Raw genomic sequence first — 23,494 nt, forward strand, 5'->3', positions numbered from 1 at the left:
TAAATCGATCCCCCCCCCTTAGTGTAGACCTAGCCTAAGTAGCTGTGGCCATGGAAACAAGGTCAATATAGGGTAGTCTTGTGAAACATTACGGCACAGATACAATTTAGCCATAATGAGCATGCTACAGCCTCATTACAAAAAGAACTGTAACACTACTGTAGTCATAGTCTAATCTGGGGGGTGATGAACTCAATCCTCCCAGTTTCCCAACTTTCTTTCAAGAAGCACTACAGACCAGAACATTACTCCCACCATTATTCATTACTCTGCTGCAGTCTTTGCTTGCCCGACTGATTTTTTGGAAAGGGCAAGGCTGCTAAACCCACCAAAGCAATTTTATAGTTTGTGGTTTTCATCTAAAATGCTACACACACTTTTTTTTTTTTTTTTAAATCCCCTTTACTTCACTGGCTATAGGGAGTCACCCCTTTGATGGTAGCTCCTTAGCTGTTTGTACACTTTCCTTGATTTCTTTAAACACATATTATATAAGTTGGTGTCTTATACTTTGGATTTTGGACATCATAGTCTGCAACTAAAAACTCCCTATTCCAAGAAAAATCCAGAACTTGCCTTTTCCGAGTATTTGATTATTTTAAAATAAGAAGGTCCATGCATCAGATATGTCCTTTGCCACTGAAATATGGCAATGTACTAGACTCACCCTTGGACTAAGCTATGCAATAGCTAAGGAAGGTGAGAGAAACCTTGATTTTGAAATATCAAAAGTCTGTAAAGTAACAGTACAACAGTACTAAGAGATGAAGCGGGACACCACTCTGCAGGGTATATTTGTTGGAGAGAGCTGTGGGAGAAAGAAGAGACACAAACATTCAGGTGAGTATTTGTTAATAGAGAAGCCTTAGCAGAGGGGTGAACAACATAAGGAACAAGAAGAGAGAAGGTAAAAAGGAGCAAAACAAGGGACATTTTTGCAATCTGGTTTCCTGTACGTTAGGCTGGCAGTTTTGAAGAAGCCCCTCTGCCTGAACTTGGTATGATACTGGCATGATAGGCTTTAAAATCAGAAGAATTATCATGCCCATACCCCACCTGATCTTTAGATTTTTCCCATTTTCCAGCTAATCAACGTCAACATCCTGGCAACCTCTCATTGGGAACAGGGCCCCCATGCACTCTGCTTTGTGCAAGTACCCAAGTTTCACTCTGTTTCTGTGGTCCAAAGCCAGGTTGTTGTTTTTTCAGGAATGATCCACCAATGACTTGCCCCATCTTAACCAACATCAACTCTAAATAGGATGTGTCTCAATTGGAAGGGTGAGAATTATCACATAAGCAGGAGATAAATGTGAGCATGCCTCAGATAGATAAAACGTATAGGACAAGTAAGTATATAAAGAACCTACAGTGAAAGACCACAGTAACCACCATACCAGATCAGGGCAGTTGGTCCACCTATTCAAGTATCTTATCTCTGAAAGTGACCAATACCAGTTAATTCTGAGGAAAGAACAAGGAACCTCACAGTAGCCAGTTATAGAATAAAGTATGATTGTGAAATCTTGCCTCTAGCTTCCTTATCTCCCTGCCTGCTACAAACAGAATCATTAATTTATTTACCTTTTCCTTCACTGTGTGGCATTGACCTTCAACCCAAGGCCACTTTTTTCCTTATTGGTAGGGTTTCAAGATCAACTCCAAAAGTAGCATTTAGGGACATTCCCTTAGAACAGGCCATGCCAGAAATTCATTCTGTCCCTGCCTTAAATACAAATCCTGAAGGGCTCCCACCTAACAAGTTAGCGTGTACAAAACTCACCAGTAATAGTCATTCAGTGCGTGACTGCATTTGCATAAAGCCTAAGCCATCTGGTTTTATGTGGGAGTTTGAGAAGATGGGAAGCAAAATCTCTTCGCCCCTGCACCCAAACACAGAGACAGAATGCAGATCTGTAGTCTCTCCACCCCATCAGTGCAGTGCAGTGAGGGCCCCCAGTTCTGTTTAAACCTTCTGTGCAAGACTGGTGCAGAAATTAGAGCTATGTTACAAAGGGAGTACAGGAGTCCCCACTCTGGGCAGCCCCAGCAGAGGGCTTAAGTAGCATGGAACCTTGTGCTGGTCCTCTGCATCATGTGAGTTTCATCTGCAGTGAGTACATAATAACTTTAGGGGGGAGAGTTTGCTCAGTGGTTTGAGTATTGGCCTGCTAAACCCAGGGTTGTGAGTTCAATCCTTGAGGGGGCCACTTAGGGATCTGGGGCAAAATCAGTACTTGGTCCTGCTAGTGAAGGCAGGGGACTGGACTTGATGTCCTTTCAGGGTCCCTTCCAGCTCTATGAGATAGGACACTGAAAACAATTATAAATCAAAGGCCAGACCTTCGTCCCCATAGCTCCTGCTTTGCATTGCTCCAGCAACACAAAACAGAGGAATTACCAGACACCCCAGAGCCATCTTAGCTAGCCCTCACGTGTGTGGAGAACATGTAGGGCATGGTCTCAGCATTGTTGCACTTCAGCAATCCCTTAGCAGCCAACACAATTTAGAGAAACAATGAGACTGTTCTAAGTTATACTGGGAGCTAAAAATGAGCCCCCCTTCCCCCTCCTGCAAGGCTGTGAGGAAAAATCATTCCATAAAGCCACTTTTGCTTCCGCTCCATTCAACCATAGACAAGAATGCAGCTCATATATCGGCAGCTGTTTGCAACCTCTAATAACATAGATCTATTTGCAGCCAAGAAAGGTCACAATACGATAGAGCACTGAGGGAATGGAGAGGACTCCACTGATAATCCAAAGAGAAAGAAGACTGGTTCTCAAAGGCAGCTGCCCTCATAATTTTTTAAAAAAAATACTACATGGTAACACAAACAATTGCCATCACTAAGGTAGGCTATACTGAAATGAGTTTCTTCCCCTTATAAAAGAGTGACATTATGTATTGTGGTTCCAAGCTACTTCATCTGTATTTGTGAGTTTCTCTCACCTTTGTCCATTATATTATGCGCTTCCAAAATGGAATTAAAACCAACCAAGTATGTGAACCACTATGTGGCAAAGGCCAAACTGCATTTTTAATTAAGGCGTAAGTCACGAAGTTATGCTTATATACTACTCTCAAACCATAAGTCAATACCCACTTATGCCAAACGAAGTTTACCAAAAGATCCAGGCCCTTAGTTATTGAAACTAACCATTACATTTAGCATCACTAAATCTCAATGGAAAAAGTGGTGCAGGGCACCTTCAGGTATGCGTTTCTATTCTTTCCATCCTCTTCTCCTCTGTTTTTCATCTCTTCTGTCTGAATTGGTGTGTCTGTCTCCTTTGTCATTATGCTGTACTCTTGAATTTTTATCCGTTTGTTAGCAAAGAAATGAACTTGAAAAATTCAATCCACGAGTTTCCCAGTAACTAGAACAGATTAGAAAGTTTCGCCTGTAATTTCCTGTTTTCCTCTAGCACTTTACAAGCATTGTCAATGAAGTGACACATTTCAGTATATTAACTTCCAATCCAGCCAAAAGGAACCAGGAACTCAACTATGATTACCAAGATAAGCACTATTTATGTGCAGTCTGTAGACGTGTAACTTTGTCTTTGAAAACTCCCATAACTGCTACATTTTTGATCTCTAGGTTATATTTTTAATTCCTTATCACAGGGGTGGGCAAACTTTTTGGCCTGAGGTCCACATCGGGAAATAGAAATCGTATGGCGGGCCATGAATGCTCACAAAATTGGGGTTGGGGTGCAGGAGGGGCTGCGGGCTCTGGGGATGGGGAGTTTGGGGTGTAGGAGGGTGCTCTGGGCTGGGACCGAGGGGCTCGGAGGGCGGAAGGAGGATCAGGGCTAGGGAAGGGGTGCAGGTTCCAGCTGGGGGTGCAGGCTCTGGGGTGGGGCTGGAGATGAGAGGTTTAGGGTGCAGGAGGGTGCTTCAGGCTGGGATCGAGGGGTTTGGAGAGCGGGAGGGAGATCAGGGCTGGGGCAGGGGGTTGGGGCATGGGGAGAGGCTTGGGGTGCAGGTTCCAAGCAACATTTATCTCAAGTGTGGTGCGGCCCAGTGCAAAATACAAAGTGCATCTTTGATCAGGCTTGTAGGGTTAGAAACCCATTATTAGTTTGATTCCTGGGTGGTGAGCTTCAAAATCTTACCCTGTTAGGCAAAATGGTTCAGTAGCTTGCGGTCCACCTGCAAATTTACTTGCATGACTGGGGTCTCAAAAGCGGCTGGTGCTTCAGAGGAAAACTTTGTGTAGCTGCACTGAAGTCAATAAGTATTGCACAGATGCAAGAGCCTGTCCACATGGATGCGCCAGGACCTTAGAATTTTGTGTATCCTCAATTTGTTCACACAACTCCTTATGATGGTTGAGAGGGTGTGGACCTCTTCAATATAAAAATGTTATTAGAGCTTATGTTAAAATTATATAATACACAGGTTAAGAAAGTATCAGAGGGGTAGCCGTGTTAGTCTGGATCTGTAAAAGCAGCAAAGAGTCCCGTGGCACCTTATAGACTAATGGATGTATTGGAGCATGAGCTTTCGTGGGTGAATACCCACTTCGTCGGATGCATGTAGTGGAAATGTCCAGAGGCAGGGATAAATATGCAAGCAAGAGCGAGTCAGGCTAGAGATAACAAGGTTAGTTCAATCAGGGAGGATGAGGCCCTCTTCTAGCAGTTGAGGTGTGAACACCAAGCGAGGAGAAACTGCTTCTGTAGTTGGCTAGCCATTCACAGTCTTTGTTTAATCCTGAGTGTGTATACATCTGGGTATAGTGCTTAATTTGTCCAAAAGTACAAAATTTGGTTTGAAAGTCAGAAGATACATATACAACAAGGAGTCTGGTGGCACCTTAAAGACTAACAGATTTTGTTGTTGAGGTTGATGGATTTCCACTTCATATGGCTAAATTTAGTGCCTTGCATGGTGGGCTACCCCCTGATACTTAAGATACATATAGTACATAATCTGCAGTATCCCAAATTAAGGTCAATAAATTCAGCAATACAGTTAAAGTAGTAGCATCTAAATATTTGGGTACATCACTCATAGAAGGTTATGCTTGTGGAAAGCAAATATAGCAATGAGTGAAGATTGTCCCTCACTAATTGAGAACTTAGGATAGGTTGTCCCTTAGAAAATACAATCCATCAGGGAAGTATTTCAGTTACTTTCCTGACTTTGCTGCTCTCCAACAAAAAGAGAGGACGCTAGGTTGTCTGTTAACGGAGTATGCCCAAGCCTGCCACATATATAAAATTAATCTAAACCATACCTAGGGCAAACCTCTCTTTCACAGAGTGGGGTTTTTGTAGTTCCTGAACATATGGTATTCACTTTAATACATTAATGAATATAGTGAGCTATAGTATTGTTGGAGCCAAATCTTAATCTTCTAACCCAAGTGCACTTAAACCCAATCACAACACTGCATGAATGTAATTTACAAATATTGATTTTCAGGGTATTTTTTAAAGAAAAGAATGAGTTTTGATTGATGACACTTTCAGAAGATCCATATACTACTGAAGTTATTTGAATACAAGATTTAAAAATCAAATAAATGCATTAAAGCACTTGATTGTGCAGATATTCATCTGGCACACTTTTAGGGGGCTATATAGGTAATAACAACAAAAAATAACTACAGCTCTCGTGCAGTTAATTTTGCAAGGAAATTAAAGTGTACATGCTGAGTGTGCTATTTTCACTGGTTTATAGCTTATTTCTCAACTGATTACATTCACACTTGTGGAGAAAGGGAAGATATGGGACAAGTGCCTGAGGACTACTTGTTGTACCAAGCTGGAACTTTTAAAGTAAAAACATTAGTTATTCTTGTGCATGAAAGCACCCAAACAATTTGTAATAGCTCAAACAAGCACTATTATTTTTAATTAGGTAACTGACAAAAGTGAAAAAAATGTTTCTTCCTCAAACAGCACCCTCCCAAAGCTACAGCAAAATGACACACTTCAGGGATGAGAATATGCATAAGACATTTCAGCCCAAAGAGAAGTTTTCCATAAAGTTTTTTAAGAAACTGAAAACAGGGGCTTGAAATGAAAGTTAGCACTGCAGCTCTACTACAACATAGAGAACCCGACTATGAGAAGGTGGTTAAGGCCAAACAACAACTCAGTTTCAGCAGGTCTGAAATATAGTGATTGAAGTCTGCCTTCTTGCTGTCCCTGAGGAAAGAGCAGGACATACAGTTCCGGGAACTACTACCACAGAGAGACTCTAAGTAGAAAAATGAAAGGAGAAACGGTGTCTCCCCTCTGACCACATATAAAGTGGTGCAATTTACCCTTAGTTCAGGATCACCCAGGAAAGCTTTCAACTGAAATACATACCACCACCACACCACCCCCATTTCTGCTCCTGGTGCTAACCCTAGCGAACACGGTAAGCACATATCTCTGAAGGAAATGAAGATCATCAAACTGAAAGATCCAGAGCAATTTTTAGGGAGCAGCTCTCCACGGGGTTTTTATTCATGGCACAAAAATCACATCTGTGTGTCACAGCGCAGGATGCTGCAGGACATCACTGTTGAAATAGGGGGAAAGGGCAGCAACCTGTACCAACACGGCACTAGACAACAAAAAAAGGGAGCGGAGTGGTCACCTCCCCACTCTGCTGCACCCCTGAGTCCATTAACCACAACCCCACCTACCCCTGACACTTACCCACATCTCCTACTCCTACCCACCACCCCGACACCATTTCTCCCACACGGGTCCCATCTCATCCGCCCTTCCCACCAGCTACCCCCAACTGCGTGTTCCCTCCACCAGGGCCCCCATCTCATCCCCCTAGGCACCCCCGACACTGTTCCCCCCACCAGGGCCCCCATCTCATCCCTCTAGGTACCCCCGACACCCTTCCCCCCACCGGGGCCCCAAGCTCATCTCCCCACTACCTCACCTGCTCCAATGCCTTCCCCCATCTCCTCCTCCTCCCCCCCCCACCACCCCCGGACACCATTTCTCCCACCATGGCCCCCATCTCATCCCCACCACCGCAGCTCCCCCCCCACCAGGGCCCCCATCTCTTCCCTGCTCCCCTCAGCTCCCCCCAACTCCGTATTCCCCCCCGCCAGAGCCCCCATCTCACCCCGACACTCTCCCCTCCAGCAATGCCCCGATCGGCCCCCCAACGATATGCGCCTCACCAGTATCCCCCGGCCGGCTCCTCCCTGGCAGCCCCCGCCCCCGCCAGGCCCCACGTACCTGCGCCGAGGAGAGCGGGCCCCGGGGGCGCAGCGGGGGCCTGGCTGACCGGGATGAAGGGCACAGTGAAATTGAACTCGGTAGCCGAGGAGGAGAAGAGCAGGTTGGTGCCGCTAGCGGAACCAGGCCCGGGCGGTTTCGTGGCGGCCATAGCTGCGGCTCTTCCACGTCTCCTCCCCGGGCAGCGGGAGCAGCCGGCCCGGCCCTTTCCGCCCGTAGCGCTGCCCGGCTCCAAGATGGCGGCGCCGGGACCCGCCCGCGCCTCACGCCGCAGCGTCAGGGGGAGAGGGGCGGGGCCGAGCCGGCCGCCGCCATTGCCGCCGCGGGAGGCGGCCTCGGCAGGAAGTTCGGGACCCATCTCCGGGAGCGGGCGAGCGTGTGGCTACGGCGGGGCGCAGGGCCCCATCTCCGGGAGCGGCAGGTCTGGGGAGTCCCGCCTCGCGCCTGCCCCGGCCCGCGCGGAGCCGCCCGCCTCGTCCGCAAGATGCCGTGTGTGGCCGACTGGCTGAACAGCCCCCTCAGCATCGTGCAGGGCATCTTCGGTGAGAGCCGGGCGCGGCGCCGCGGCTGCCGGGGGAAGATACAGCGGGGCGGGGCGGGGCGGGTCAGGGCTGGGCTCGCGGGAGGGAGCGCTGCATAATGGGGCGGCTGTGGGGAGGGGAATCAGTGGGGGGAGCGCCGGGCCGGGGAGGTGGGCCCCGAGGGGGGCTATGGTCACCAGGGGGAGCGGCAGTGGGGGGCGAGCTGCGGGGATTGGGGCGACTCTGCCCGCTTGGCGGGGCTCGGGGCGGTCTGTCGGCGCGCGGAAGGAGTCGAGTAACCCAGCAAGGGAGGGCAGGGGCCAAGCCGGCTGCAGCGATGGGTGTTTCTGGTGCAAGACCGAGTCTGGAAGCGGTTACAACACTGAGGTGCAGAATCGTGGTGAGGACTGTTTGGGGCCTTAAAATAACTAGAAATAGAGAAGTTGGGGAAGGGGTGTTAAAAGTGCCGGGCTAGGATTGTTGTGTGGGAGAGTTGCTGTCTGTAACTAAAGGGCTGTCAGGCAGCCGAGACAGCCTGCGTGAGACCGATTTCCAAAACGTCTCCTAACACAGCAAAATTATTTTCTCACCAAAGACTTTAAATACTACTTTCAATGAAGGAGTCTCCTTCCTAATGAGAGACCTGACAGGGCAAGACATGCACATTCACTTGTGCCCAAGGTGTGAATACACCATTACTTACAACAGTCTGTTCCTTTTGCATTAATAATCCCACTTTGCAACAATTCCTCCTCTCACAAAAAAGTCTCAAACTTACTCTGAAAAGATGCATTTGGAATGCAGTTTCTTCATGTTTATGTCTTGAATGAAACCTTTATAATGTTGAAAAAAGTATCACAAGGGTAAGAAGCGATGGCTGAAGTTCCTGAATCTGAGTCTGTTGTAATACTCCCCAAATTCTACCTTGGGCTTATCTCAAGGGGAAGGAGGAGGGATGCCTTTACCATACAGGAAAATAGGGCTATGCAATATAAAACTTTGCTGAAGAAGCAACTCAGGAAATCATTGGACACTAGGAGATATTTAGAGTGTGTACCAAGGTGAGGAGTGAGGGCAGCTAGAAGTAAAAAGGAATAATGAAGGCAGCTGAGGTGGCCTAGAAAGGATCTAATTTAATTAACCTTCCTAGTGAGGTGCATGTACATCATGTATAATCTGGGACCCTGTCTACACTGGACTCCAATTTAAGAAGTTATGCTTGTAATTATGTCCCAGCTAAGAAGGTATGTGTAACAGTTGAGTGAACTAGTATGGACAGAGCCAAAGCATGTTAGGTGTTTCTTAAATGTATTCTTGTCTAGAATTATAAACATTGTTATAATAAGCTCTAGCACCAGCCAATCAGTGTTAGAAACTGCATTTTGAAAAATGATACTTAAGCTCTGTTTGATGCCCAGCACTGCAAAGACCTTAAAATGAGGCAAAATTCTTATGAGGTTATATCCCCCTGCTGGTATCAGGTATATAGTTCTCAACTACCAGTACCACTACTTAAGGACGTACCAATGAAGCTCTTGATTTTAACCAAAACATAATTCCTGATTTCTTAATGACTGGAATAGGAGCTTGTGCAGAAATAAACACTTCCCAAAAGTCTGATCATGCATGCACAGTAAGTAGAAAGGGTAACAGATAATCCCCCATCTCTTCCCAATGGTCTCTAGTGTATTTGAAATCCATCTGTGCTTTTCCCCACCTACACAGTGGCTATATTTTCCTTATCTCTCTGTTAAGGTTGTAACAGAAAGATAAGAGGAGACAAATGGCATCAAGGTTGTTATAATATAATATACATTTGTGTAGGGTTAAAGTCCCATTAAAAATCAGTTCACATCAGCAGATTCAAAATGAGTGTCAGATTGCTGAATAAAAGTCCAGTGTACTGTACTATTGCTATTATTAATGCAGTTTGTTTTCTAGCTCAAAATGGTCCAAGTCCTGACTGGGAGAAGAAAGTAACTGAATACTTTACAGAGAAGCTAAAAGAAAATAATGCAACTAACTGGGTAAAATTAATTGAATTATTTGGTGTTTTTTTCTATCTTTACAACTCCTGCTTTCTTGTTCCTCTATTATAGTGACTTACTGCTTTTTGGCAAGTGTGTCCTTTAGAAATGCATTCGTGGAACTTGCTCATACTTATTTGAAAGGGACACTGTTGAGATTCTAGGCCAAAAAATTGGTTTATATTAAAGTTATTTAAATGTGAAAAACTGGTACACAAAGCAAAATATGTAAGGGTCTGATCCCAAGTGTGCTGAAGTCAATGGAAGTGATTTCAGTGCACTTTGAATCAGGATCTAAACTGCTGAATGCCACCTAAATGTGCTCCATTAGGTGGCAGTAGCTGACAAATGCTATCCTCTGTTGTATTTGTATAGGTATTAAAATCTGCCCTAACTAATTGTAAATTGGAGATACATTTTTGTACTCCAAATGTTTGTGGTTTCCTGCAGCATAGCATCTGATCATGATCTGTTACTGCAATACTTGACACTTGAACTGATTGGAGAACCAGCTGTTATGACCACTGCCTTTCAGTTTGGTTAGGTAAAAAAATAATTCACACCTCCCACTAACTGCAGCCTCTTGTGCCATCCAAATTCCTACGCTGTATTTGGAAATCTGATTACTACATTCTCCTCATCTGCAAATGTAAGGTGCAATACAACTTTATTCCTCAGAGTATGGTTCTTCTCTGAAAGGTGACTAAAATCAATACTACTTCTATATTTATTGGCCCTCAGGAACTTTCAGGTCAAATCTGCCCACTTGAATGATAGAAAAGATACTTTTCCCAGCCTGGAATCTGAAAATAGTTACTTTACTGTCTTATGCATCAAAAGATTTTGCAATTCGAAGTTAGTGAACAATTTTCTTGATAATACACAAGAAGGAATAGAATTCTTTCTCTCTTTCTCTATGTTGGTTCAGTAGAGTGAATATAGTAAAAGGATTAAAAGTAGTAAAACCTTATTTGCTTATTTTAAAGCAAGCAGGTCTGATTCCAAATAAACACCAGGCTTGATGTTTAGTACCATGTTTTACATGGTAACTTTTCTGATTATAACCATATTTTAATATGGTTACTTTTCCCCAATCTGGCAATCCATCCAAGACCTGATTTTTTTCAAAATCAAATAGACTTCCCGTATAGCTTGTGCTGCTGTCATTCAAGTCATGTGGAATTTGGTTTGCCTGGACAACCCATATTCTTCACTTTCCCATTGTCATGTCCTCCCATATGGAAAAGCCTCCCTTACCTTAAAGGAACCCTGTGTTTTGGCTGCCTTTTCTTGGCCATTTGGAATTGTGGATGTTTTGATAATCAGACGTGCTGTATGCAGTATCTTACTTGTTTTTGCAGTGACATGGCTGTATTCCCTTCATGTTTCCCATTACTCAGAGTTGTGCTTTTCCCCTATGAAAATGAATAAAAATAAAGATTTTTTTGTAAAAACCCCTCTGCGTGATAGGTGCAGCCCGCAGTATGTGAAACTTTATACTTGTGTTGCTTTAAAAAAAAAGGGGGGGGGGGGGCAGCCAGACCTGGTGAGATTGGAAAAAAGTCACTGCCTCATGGCATGGGGTGGCCTTGGAGTGTTTCTACTTCAGCTTACCTCTTTTCAGGGCTCCTCAGTAATTTTACTAAGGCTTTCTTGCGGCCAATAACTCTTACCAGGCTAGCTTCTTATCATAAACAAGTCCAAAATCAAGTCCTCAAAGCCAAAAGTTAAGTCAGCATATTGAAAGTTCATATATTAAAGTTTATGTATTCATCCGTTCCCATACTTCATCAATCCACTCCCAGGTCTTTCTACCTGAAGTCTTCCCTGCTTTGGCAGGCCACTCCCAGCCCTACCTTGCTGGAGTCTTTTCTCCCTTGGTGTCTCAGGGTCTCCTGCAGAATTCTTCTGCTCTCTGCATCCCTCAGCCTCTGCTCTCCTCCTGGTCTCTTGCTACTGAGGCTGCTTTCTTGTCTATCCCATAGCCTGGTTGGGTCACATGAGCTTCATTTTCCCAACCTAGGGAGGAGAGTTAGCTGTGTCACAGGTAGGGGAGAGACCCATCTCCTTCTAAAGGGCCAGCCTCCGGGTGACAGTGAGTTTTTACTATTTTAATTTTCTTATTAAATAAAATTCATAAAGTCTGATGCTTTAGAGGAGCTTCTACAAAGGATAGGTGATTGAAGATAGTGCAGGGATGGAATTAGTGTTATTCCTGAGGGCATTCTGTGCCAAAAAATTAAAAATACTGCACACCATATTTTAAAATTCTGCAAAATTTTGGAAATTTTATTTGTCAAATAAATGTGGCGGCTCCAGCATGGCATTGGGGAGCACAGGCCACTGTCTGCACAGAGGTGGGAGATCACTGCAGCTTCCTCCTACACCCCCTCTCCCCCTGGGACACGGACTCAGCGGTGAGGCTGCACCCAATCCTGACACAGCACAAGGACCAAGCCTGCCCCAGAAACACCCCAGGGCCCTGCCCCTCCCTGCCAAGTGCACCAGGTCTGAGAAGGCAGGATCCAAGTGTGGAGGGATCCAGGTGTGGAGGGGATATGGATGCACAGAGGCTTGTTGGGGGGGGGGGGTTCTGGGTACAATGGTAAAGGGACTGCATGTGGGTTCAGGTGAAGGTGGTTGGGGTTCGGTGGGGGTCTGTGTGAGTGTGGGGATAGAGCTTGGCAGGGGGGTCTGGGTGTGGGAGGCTCAGTTGGAGGTCTAGATGCTGGGGGAGTGGGGCTCATTGAGGGTGTTCTGAGTGCAGAGGGGTAAGGCTCAATGGGAGGGACTGGGTATGACGGGGTCTGGATGCCCAGGGGTTGGGCGGATGGGGGAGCAGCTCCCTGTACAGTGATCCCTCCCCCTGCAGCAGAGGAGCGAAAGGCACAAGAAGCAGGGTGGGGAGAGTTTGCCAAGATTCCTGCAATTGGGGGAGAAATCTTGGGGTGGATCTGACCTGTCCCCGGATGTCTTGCAGGGGAAGGGGAAGTCCTGTCCTCTCCAACCTAGCCACGACTAGCAGCTGAGCCCAGCGCAGGGTAGGAGCCACTAGCCGGGTCTTCCCAGTCTCGCCCTCTGCCCCACAGTGATTTACCTCTCTGTCTGCTTCCCTGAGCACCAAAACATACTGCTGGGGCGGGTCGCATCACTGCTCTTGTGGCTTCCCTTTGCTTCCCCATCAGAAAGTCATTTTTCTGCAGGGAAGCAAAGAAATCTGAAAGGGACATAAATTCTGCTCATGCGCAGTGGCGCAGAATTCCCCCAGGAGTAATAGTGTCAAGTGTGTCAAAAAGGGACATCAGTTGAAAGTGAAATCTGGTTCAAGAAACACTATCAACTTGAATTTTTTTATTTTAATTCAACAATTTAAAAAAAATGTTTTCTGATAAAATGCCTTTTAAACAGCATGTCTCTAAAATTCTGTAAAGTATTTCTACAGTGTTTTTCCTACGCCCCTGTTAAAGGTCCAAGAGCAGCACTACTAAAAATAGGCCCTCCTCCAATCCTTCCTTGTTCAGCTTCACTTTCAACTTTGCTCTTTCCCAGGCTTTGATGTAACAGCAGCAGGGTATAAGTGTAACTGACCCTCACCAAATCTGTGAAACTAATTATACACAAAGCTGTCAAATGGCCAACGTAAACAAACTGGAACAACATACAGAAATATGTTTTCTCTAATCTTTGAATTACAGTAATCTCAACTGTTACCTGTAACAACAGTAGGTACAAAAATTTCAGATGGAAATGTGATTTACACAGTTGGGTTAGGACAGATGAGCAAAAAATTACGTCTCATAACTACCTGGTGAGTAGACCAGGGTGCTTAATCTTGCTCACACTAATGAAGTGATTGAGGTGAATAATAAGGGGTGCTGGATAATCTGAGGGTAATAACTAATATATGGGATGGTATCACTACATTATCTGATTTCCTTCATGGTGCTTATGAGTATTTTATATATCGTATTTAAAATAAGGTCTAATATTAATTTAGTGTGTGTTTGTACTTTTTAAAGGTACCATCATTGAATGATGTCCCCCTACATTACCTGAAGCCCAACAGTTTAGTGAAATTCCGCTGCATGGTTCAAGATATGTTTGATCCTGAATTTTACATGGGAGTCTACGAAACAATTGACCCAAATACTAAAACACGTGTAAGTAAAACACTGATGAACTGTTAGGGTAAATGTTTGGGGTGAACTAACTTTTCTTCATTCATGTCTTTACCCTTCACTGAACTGAACCTCTTGAGTATTCAAAGGCTGCTCAACATTAGTTCAGTTTCAACAGACTCAAGTGGCAGTAGGGACATAACGTTTTACTATATTTTTATTTCTGATCTGCCACAAGTAGAGAAAATTGTGGAAATTATAACAAGTGTTTTGTGGGATCTGTGGGAATTGAAATGAATCCCTTCTCTGTTTAAATTCTGCAGACAGTAAAGTTTGCATAGTTATGTTATTGGAAGGACTTTAGCCTAATGATTTAGTTTCTATTATCAATAGTAATTCAAGATTTTGAAAGAAAGAGAATTATCATATTGCTTTTTTTGGCAGGTTTTGCATTTTGGTAAATTCAGAGATGTAGCAGAATGTGGGGTAAGTTGTGCACATGCTGTACAATGTAAGAACTAGCACTTAATTTAGTATATTAAATTTGAGTTTTTCATTCGCTCTTCTCCTCCTCCTCCTCCTCCATATGATGATCTCTAAGAAAATATGTAATGAGCCTTAAAATTAATTAAAATAAATCAGTTGATTTCCTTTTCCTTGCCAACAAGGTATCATCTCTGCCACTTTCAGTGTATTATTTTTAGAGAACAATGTGGACAAGACTTGTACCTACCTCTTTATCCTTCCCTTCTCTGCTTCCATTTTTCTGTCTTTAAAATTGTGGAAACCAGGAATGTTATAAAGATTGCTTGTCTGGAAAATGCAGTTAATATGAAAAGTATTGTATAAGTGCAGTATTAATAATTTTTTCAACCCTTCAGCTCAATTCCTGGAAATATACAGCTCTTGGGATTCAAAGTGAATTCCTGGTTTGGGGAGCATTCCTTGTTGCTCATAGGTCTTGAGCCGTCTCCATGCCACTTAAAATTAGTTTTGTGTACAGATGTTAGTTGTGGCCAAGAATTAAATTTTGGCCAGTAATCCTGTCAAGAAGTTAGGGCACTGGCAAAGCATGTTCCCTAAATGAATATACTCTTAGAACATTGATAGAGAAGTCAGTTTTAGTTTTTTTTTTTTAAATAGAACAACTTTATTAGTACTAGAATTGCAATCTCTGTTACAAAGCATTGAAAAAAATTGACTTACATTCTGCTTTACAAAATGTATCTGAATTTGCAGCTATAAGCAGCTTCTTCAGACTTAAGCCACTCTTAATGTTGAGGCACACAAGTGTGGTAGAGATACTCCTGGGGAATTCTGCGACACTGCACATGAGCAGAATTTATGTCCTCTGCAGGTTTCTTTGCTTCCCTGCAGAAAAATGACTTTCTGATGGGGAAGCAAAGGGAAGCCACAAGAGCAGTGATGCGACCCTCCCCAGCAGTATGTTTCAGGTGCTCAGGGAAGCAGACAGAGAGGTAAATCACTGTGGGGCAGAGGGGGAGACTGGGAAAACTCACCTTGTGGCTCCTTCCCTGCACCGGGCTCAGCTGCTAGTTGTGACTAGGCTCAGGAGGACAAGACTTCTTCTTCCCCTGCACAATATCCGGGGCCGGGTCAGACCCTCCACCAGTTGCAGGAATCTCTGCAATCTCCCCCCCGCCCTGCTTCCTGCACCCATCGCTCCTCCACTGCAGGGGGAAGGATCTCTGTACAGGGAGCTGCTCCCCCATTCGCCCAACCCCTGTGCTTCCAGACCCCGTCATACCCACTCCCTCCCACTGAGCCTCACTCCGCCGCACTCAGAACCCCCCTGACGAGCCCCACTCCCCCAGCATCTAGACCTCACACTGAGCCTTCCAACCCCCCCACCACCCCGCTGAGCTCTATCCCCACCCACACACAAACCCCCACCCCCGCTGAACTCCAACCACCTTCACCTGGACACCCTTGCAGAGTCCCATTACCATTGCACCCAGAATCTCCCAACAAGCCTCTGTACATCCAGATCCCCTCTGCACCCGGATCTCCCACTGAGCCGCCTGCACACAGATTGCCCCACACAGAATTCTCTCAACCCACACCTGGATCCCTCCACACTTGGATCCTGCTGTGCTGAGCCTGCCTGGTGCACCTGGCATGGAGGGACAGGACCCTGGCGTGTTTCTGGGGCAGGCCCCATCCTTGTGCTGTGTCAAGGTTGGGTGCAGCCTCACTGCTGAGTCCGGGGAGGGGGAAGCTTCAGTGATCTCCCACCTCTGTGCTCCCCAATGGCATGCTGGAGCCTCCACATTTATTTGACAACATTTGGAGAATTTTGAAGAATTTTTAATTTTTTGGCGCAGAATGCCCTCAGGAGTATAGGGAGTAACCAACTAATAATCACTCTTGCCATACGTTCTTGAATAAGAATGATTTTTAAAAATGTGAGTTTTTCGACATTGTTCATGCAATTGCATTGAGATTGCATTTGAGACCAAAGAATAAACCATTAAATTGTTGACCCATAGTAAGGGAATCCTTTAAAGAATGATTATTACTTTTGCCCACAGCGGTTAAAGTGGCTGAAAGCACCAAAAAATTTCCATTCATTTATTGAAAGAATGGAATAAATCATATCCCACTAAACTCCATGCAAAAATTGTAGAAGAATACCATTTTCTTATGGCACCAAAAATATGGTCTGGAAGATCAAACAAAATGTGGAAAACTTGTATGGAGTGCAGTTTAAAATTACCACTGGATTGTGTTTAGGTTTTCATAGTCTTAATTTTTGTGATTTAGATAGTAAATTGTTTCATTAGGAAGCTACTTCTTGTAACTCTTTATGGCTAAGTACATAATTCTACTGACAAAGTAAGGTAATGACTTAAAAACAAACATGTTCAATGTTAAAAACCTGAACCTCATGATTTATTATTGGTACCCTAGCCTCAGCAGGAAATTGATTTAAACTCATCACAAATGGTCACTTCGGAGAGACAGACCTTCTACTGTGTGCCAGTGCCTGGAGAGTCCGCGTGGGTGAAAGAAATATCCTTTGTTCAAGCTTGAAATATGTTAATTATGAAAAATGTATTTAAAGTACCTTGTACTGTGAGGGGATGAGAGGGTAATTCCTTAACTTAGATATGCCTCATCAAAGGACAGCACCATAGTACAATTTGCACACCTATTGTAATAGTGTCGTATCCAACAAGATAGCCAGGCTAATAATATTTGAATAATGCTACTTGTGCTGGTTGATTTTTTTCAAATTAGTATGATGATGTCCTTAATGCTTAATCTTACGCATATATTAGTGCAAGTCAGGCTCGAGTTAGCCCTTCAACATCCTACACTCCAAGTCGGCACAAGAGGAGTTATGAGGAAGATGAAGATATGGAGCTGCATCCATCTAAACAGAAAGAGCAGCATATGGGTAACATTTGATGATTGGTTATTTCATTACCATTCTGAACTATTTATGTATCAGGGTGAGTCAGTAGTGTTATCCCAGTGTTGATCACTATGCTGGTTGAACTGTGAATGGAAACAAATGGGAAAACCAGCAGTTTAACTTGTAAATTAGCCCAGGATAAATGTTGCATGTATAACATACCATTTGTTTTCTACTGCTTTACAAAATGCTAGTATTTTTTGGTTGCTGCAGTAGTGTGCTGTAGCTGCTGTGTGAATGGCTCCAGGCACTGAATTTAATTTCCAGTTCTGTCACAAACTTCCTGTGTGACCTTCAGAAAGTCACCTCATCTCAGTATCTCTATTCCCTATCCATAGAAAGGGGATAAAACAGACAATGGAATTGTCAGTTTAAATTGTAAACTCTTTGGGGGTAGGGATTGTCTCTTATTACATGTAGCACTCAGCAAAATGGGGCCTAAATATCAGTTGGGTCTGCTTTACTACGAACAATAATTTAGATGTCAAGAACTATCCCACCTTGCCTCTCTATCTCCAGTGACAGCCCCCCTGCCCCTCCCCCCACCCAGCTTTTTAAAGGAATATAATTGACTTGCAGTACCTGTAACTGTCTTTTGCCCTCCGAGGTTGGAAGGGAAAATGAGGAATACCAGGCATTTGTAGTCCTCTGAAAAAAGACCTAAAATCCTTTGATTTTCTGAAAGGATGGTATTTCCAAAATTGGCAAATGTTAGCATGAGGCAAATCAGGTGTGTGTGCACATCCTGCGCATTCACAAACTGATGAGAAAGTTGCCTGCCCTAGTTAATGTATTGTTTTGAGCAGGAGGGGGTTAGTTTAAAAATAAGTCCTTCATGGGCTTTATAAAAGTACTGCAGAAGCTGTTAATTAAAGCTTTGTTTGGTGTTCTATTTCAGTCAGTTGAACTGTCAGATTTTAAGGTTTTAAATATTTTTCTAATAGTTTACAGTTTAAAATACACCTTTTTCTTGTATCTGTATTAGATTTCAAAGTAAATACTCATATTGTTTTACCTTCATATGTAGCCTAAAGCAGCAATTCTCAAACTTCATTGCACCATGACCCGCTTCTGACAACAAAAATTACTATATGACCCCAGGAGGGGTGACCAAAGCCCAAGCCCCCCATACCCCAGGCAGGGGGATAGGGAGGTACAAAGCTGCCCCAGGGCTTCTACCTTGGGCAGGGGGCATGTAATCTTAGCCCTCTTGCCCAGGGCTGAAGCCCTTGGGCTTCGGCTTGGGCCCCGGGCGGTGGGACTCAGGCTTCAGCTTGGGCCCCTGCAAGTCTAACACCAGCCTTGGTGACCCCATTAAAATGGGATCGCGACCACTTTGGGGTCCCAGTTCACAGTTTGAGAACTCCTGGCCTAAAGTAAGCAGTTACAGAATGGCATTTTATCTTTGCATTAGAAAATCAAATCTAAAGAGATTCTTAAGAGATAAAGTGTATTATTTCTGTTTAACTTGTTTTTAAACACAAGATGCAGAATTTCCACAGTTCTACACAAATGATAGGTTGACTTGCAGATGACAGTGTGATGTTTAAAGATAAATTGAGTCAAGACAAACCTCCTTGGCTATATTTAGGTCTCCAAGATCAACAGATTTTCATGCCTAAAATCCTACATATTTCTCATGGTGTTAATTTTTGGTGATAGACCTATAAATATTTTATTTCTGTGAGGGACAATAAAGTAATAGTTGGTAGAAACCACTGCTTTGTTGTTCTTCCAGGATCCCTTTTTAATTCAGCATGCTTCTGTATTGCTTTCTGAAGGAAGGAAATTTGTTTGGATTTGCTGTTATGCTTAAGTAAACTGTAGAAGGCTGTCATTCCTTTATGTTGCAGGGAATATAGGTGATATCCATGGATGTGGCGAGCCAAAGCGATTAGAAACTGAAGCTTCTGCAGGACATCAGCTAATCTCCCCAAACTGCTCCCCTCCACTTGATCTAAACTTTCCACTGCCGGGAGAGAAGGGTCCTGCATGTCTTGTAAAGGTAACCAGACTATGGAGATGATGACCAAAATATGATTGCCTCACTGAGGGGATAGATTAGGGGTGGGAGAGAGAATCCTGAACCCGGAGCAGTTACAGTAAAACCTATATTATCTTGAATGTGTCCTCAAATAACAGCTCTCCTGTTTTCCTCTTCACTGCCCATGGGGATATTAGAATTGCTAACATCAGTGCTAGTAGGTGTTAAAGCATATATATTCATAGCTGTACTTGGCAAAAAGGGTTCTGTCAGTTCAAGACACCCAAGTGTAAGGATGATGTTGGCTCATGGACTCTTGAGTAAGTTGAAGATGTGCTCTTCTAGCGGAAAAAGGTGTGATGAAGCAAGAGGGAAACAATGCAATGTTTGTTTTCACTTCATATTTGAAATAGTTTCCTGTTGATTAATACCTAATGCTGACTAGGAAACTGAAAGCAAGGAAAACTCATCTATTCTGTTTCTATATTTAATATCCCATTCTTCAGCAATCTTCTTCTACATTTAGAATTTCATCCTTTAATGAACAAGTGTAGAATATGGTTGTTTACCACTTTGGCAGAAGAAGGCAGATAATGTAAATCCTACAAAAGTAGCAAGTAATTTTTCCAATCTCAGCTTCTTAAAAACTTATTTGGACAGCCTCCCAGTACAGAATCTCTTTAATCTACAGTTGTCTACTGAGATTTCTGCTCTTGTCCGATGAATGACAATCCATGCTGTCCTTGTTCTTGCAGTACATCATTCTGTTCTGTCTGCCTCCTTGTTTTATCATGCTGTCTCTGTGGCAGGTCTATGAGAGATGGGATAATTTCAAAGTCAACGATACTCTTGAGGTGTATGGCGTTTTGTCTGTGGATCCTGTGCTCAGCTTAGTGAACAATGAAGACAGGTAAGGCTTAGGCTGTGATTCTGATCTGCAGGGATTTATGAAGTTAAAAAGCAAAATGTGTTTGAATGCTTGTGCCCTAAAAATTAAGAAAGTGTCTAACCATTTGTCTGAGCATTATTCTAAAAATGCTTTTTGCCTAAATCAAAGGTAATGCTTGTGAAAGGTACTGGATTGACAGCCCTGGCAGTTGAAGTCCTTTGTCCACAGAACAGGTACCGCATGAGCAATGGCTGTACATATTTTCCAGACTGCCCCAGTATCAAACAGAGTGTTAGTGTTAGTGCTGGAACAAATTTATAAAGAGGACAGGACCAAGAGATTTGAAGAAACTTCAGAATGATGTGTGGGAGTTAATGACACATTACAATTGGCTTCTATAACAAAGGACAGCAAATGTACCTATTTTTTTTTTCAAGTGCTGGATAATTCTTGGGATTAGATTAGAGAAATTTACTTCAGGACCAGGTAAATTGGTTGGAAAAAATTAAAAATAGTTATAGACTATCTATAAAAGTATAGCAAAAGAGAGATGGTCCTGTAGACAGGCAGTGAAAATGATTGGTGGCATGGAAAGTCTTCCATATGAAAATATGAAATAATTAGGACTGTTTACTTTACAGAGGAAATAAATAGGGGCATGATAGATGTATACAAAATACTGAATTGTGTAAAGAAGTAGTATCAGATGTTCTTATTTACCTTCTCCGAATACAAGAACAAGGGAACCTCCAATTAAATTAAAACAGGTTCAAAACTGATAAAGGAAAATACTTTCTTTCAATGTAATGTACCATTAATCTGTACATATTACTGCCAGATTAGGTAGGTAGAGAGACCAAGAGGTTAGTAAAATCTAAAAAATTGATTAGACATCTAAAAATAGAAGGCATATAAAGCCTGGTATCATGGTGCAAGCCAACCACTAACTGATGAGATTTAGGAGGAAATTTCCCTAAAGGACATGTTATTTTATGATTGTCCACTTGGGTTCCTAGTGCCTTTCTCTGAATTATACTGTATTAGTCAATTTTGGAGATAAAATATCTTATTCCTGGGGGAATTCTGTGCCAAAAAAATTAAAATCCTGTGCACAATGTTATAAAATTCTGCAAAATTTTACATATACAACGCTACCTCGATATAACGTGGTAAAGCAGTGCTCGGGGGGGTGGGGCTGCACACTCTGGTGGATCAAAGCAAGTTCAATATAATGTGGTTTTACCTATAATGCGGTAAGATTTTTTGGCTCCCAAGGACAGCGTTATATCAAGGTAGAGGTGTATTATTTGTCAAAATAACACAATATAATTATGTCCCTTTCAACTATTTTGATAATTTATTTCAAAATACCTGTCAGCAAGTATGTCTGTAACAATACAGACAACACACAAGATTCAGGAAATGTTTTTTGACAAATAGATTCCGTACTAAGCCTATTAATACAGAAATTTGAGTAATAATTTAAACGACAATACTGAAACAAATTTCTGCACCCCTCAGAAGCAGCCCAAAAGCTTGGGGAAGTCTGGGGTAATGGAGGAGCTGAGGGAGAGGGAAGGAGCCTGGGAGTGAACCTTGCGGGTTGTTGGATGTGGATGGAAGAGGCATGGAACAGTTTTTTTGAGGGAGAGGGAAAGGTGGGGAGGGATTGTTAGGGATTTGGGGAGCCTCCCCCATGTCACCCTTGGATGATCCTTGCCCCTCCCATTCATTCAAGCACATGTGCCCCAATGAGTCCCTTCAGTCCCACTCCCCATTCAGCCAGGCATATATGCACATGTCCCCATGTGGCCTGTACCCCCACTCCCTTGTTACCATGTGACCCTGCATCTCCCCTCCCCCTGTATCCTGCATCCCTCATTCTCCATTCAGCCAGGCATAGCTGTCCCTATCCGCATTTGTCCTGCACCCCCACTCAGCCACCCCTTCTCCCTCCACTCCCATTCAACCCCTGGTTCAGTGTTGTCATGCCACTAGTTCCTGTGCCTCCGCCCCAGTCTGTCCCCCCATTAGCCCTTCTGAACCCCAGTCTGTGACACACACACACCCCAGCAGTCCCATGTACCCCGCTCTGTCCATTCCCCCCATATCCCATGCTTCCTCACCTGGCAACAAAGCAGGGTGCTGTGAGGAAGGCATCCTCTTTCCCTCTCCCTCTCTGCGGCTGCTGCTCTGGCCTGTGAGCCAGCTGCCCTCTCTTCTGGTGCCACGTGAGCCCCTGGTGTAATTGCAGCTTCCCTTTGTCTCCCCATCAGAATCAATTATTTGGCGGGGGGGGGTGTGAAATCTCTGGGGAACATTAATTCTGTGCTTGAGCAGTGCACAGAATTCCCCCAGGATTAGATATTGGAGTGCATGGATCACAGGCTTCATCCAATATGTCAGTTCCTGTAGTATTGATGCAGGTGTTCGGAATCTTGATCCTTTGAAAATTTTCTTTTTGGTATGTTACAGCCTTGATTTTTGAATCCTTGTGTAGAGCCAGACAAGCTTGTAAAGGTAACCCAGCAAAGCCAGCTGTTTTTACTTATAATCTGCCCAACAGTAGGCGAAGGCCAGAGTGGTGGCTCAATATGCCTAATTAAATGTATTTGATTGTTGACAGTCATATTACGGATAGAGAAAATGGTGGAATTCAGCAAGGACTTTGAACTTTAAATTTGTTGCCTGAAGTAGAAAGAGAAAAGGATGGTTACAGTCCTTTTAATGAAGAACAGATATTGCGCAAAAGGAGGAAGAGAGGCTTAGAAGATTAGTAGGACCCCACCAAATTCACAGCTCTGAAAAACATGTCGGGGACAGTGAAATCAGACCACTCCCGGGAAATCTAGCTATTGGAGTGGTTGGGGGAGAGTCAGGGCTGGGGCTGCCTCAGCCAGGTGTTCCTACTGTTCACTGGGCTCCAGCTGCTAGTCTGCTGGACTGGGGAGGGACTTGACTTCCTCTTCCCCTACACAGCCGCTCTCAGGGGAAGGGAAGGGGGCGCCAAGGAGAGATCAGACTCACCTCCAGGGACCTCCCCAGGCTGCAGGAAGGTCCGCAGCTGTGCTGCCTACAGAGTCCAGCTCTGAAGGCAGTGCAGAAGTGAGGGTGGCAGTCCTGCAACAACCCCCACCCCCCCCACCCCACACACACTCACACCAGCTTTGTGACCCCCTACAACCCTCTTTGGATCCCCACCCTTGCAAGACCATCTGAAAATGTGAAATTGACCAATTTCTGGCCAAGAAATTGATCAAAATAGACTCTGAATTTGGTAGGGTCCTAAAGATTAATAAGAAGTTAT

At 44.0% G+C, this 23,494-nt stretch overlaps 2 protein-coding genes across 3 annotated transcripts in view; one reads left to right on the top strand and one right to left on the bottom strand.

Annotated features, from left to right (window-relative positions):
* SEC23IP (SEC23 interacting protein) overlaps positions 1-7,615 on the bottom strand; it is a 43,397-nt gene extending 35,782 nt beyond the window's left edge. Inside the window, 1 exon segment of the mRNA XM_054035807.1 lies at positions 7,210-7,615. Within this exon segment, the coding sequence (XP_053891782.1) occupies positions 7,210-7,615 (406 nt within the window).
* Positions 7,511-23,494, top strand: part of MCMBP (minichromosome maintenance complex binding protein) — a 34,919-nt gene continuing 18,935 nt past the window's right edge. The window contains exons 1-8 of one of the 2 annotated variants that reach the window (XM_054035808.1): positions 7,511-7,751; positions 9,660-9,757; positions 13,777-13,917; positions 14,320-14,361; positions 16,807-16,908; positions 17,167-17,296; positions 19,168-19,319; positions 20,108-20,208. In XM_054035808.1, the coding sequence (XP_053891783.1) occupies positions 7,694-7,751; positions 9,660-9,757; positions 13,777-13,917; positions 14,320-14,361; positions 16,807-16,908; positions 17,167-17,296; positions 19,168-19,319; positions 20,108-20,208 (824 nt within the window). In that variant the 5' untranslated portion in view covers positions 7,511-7,693. The remainder of the gene's footprint in view (positions 7,752-9,659; positions 9,758-13,776; positions 13,918-14,319; positions 14,362-16,806; positions 16,909-17,166; positions 17,297-19,167; positions 19,320-20,107; positions 20,209-23,494) is intronic. The other variant, XM_054035809.1, reaches the window with a different exon arrangement.

Source organism: Malaclemys terrapin, chromosome 7, assembly GCF_027887155.1.
Source record: "Malaclemys terrapin pileata isolate rMalTer1 chromosome 7, rMalTer1.hap1, whole genome shotgun sequence".
NCBI lineage: Eukaryota > Metazoa > Chordata > Testudines > Emydidae > Malaclemys > Malaclemys terrapin.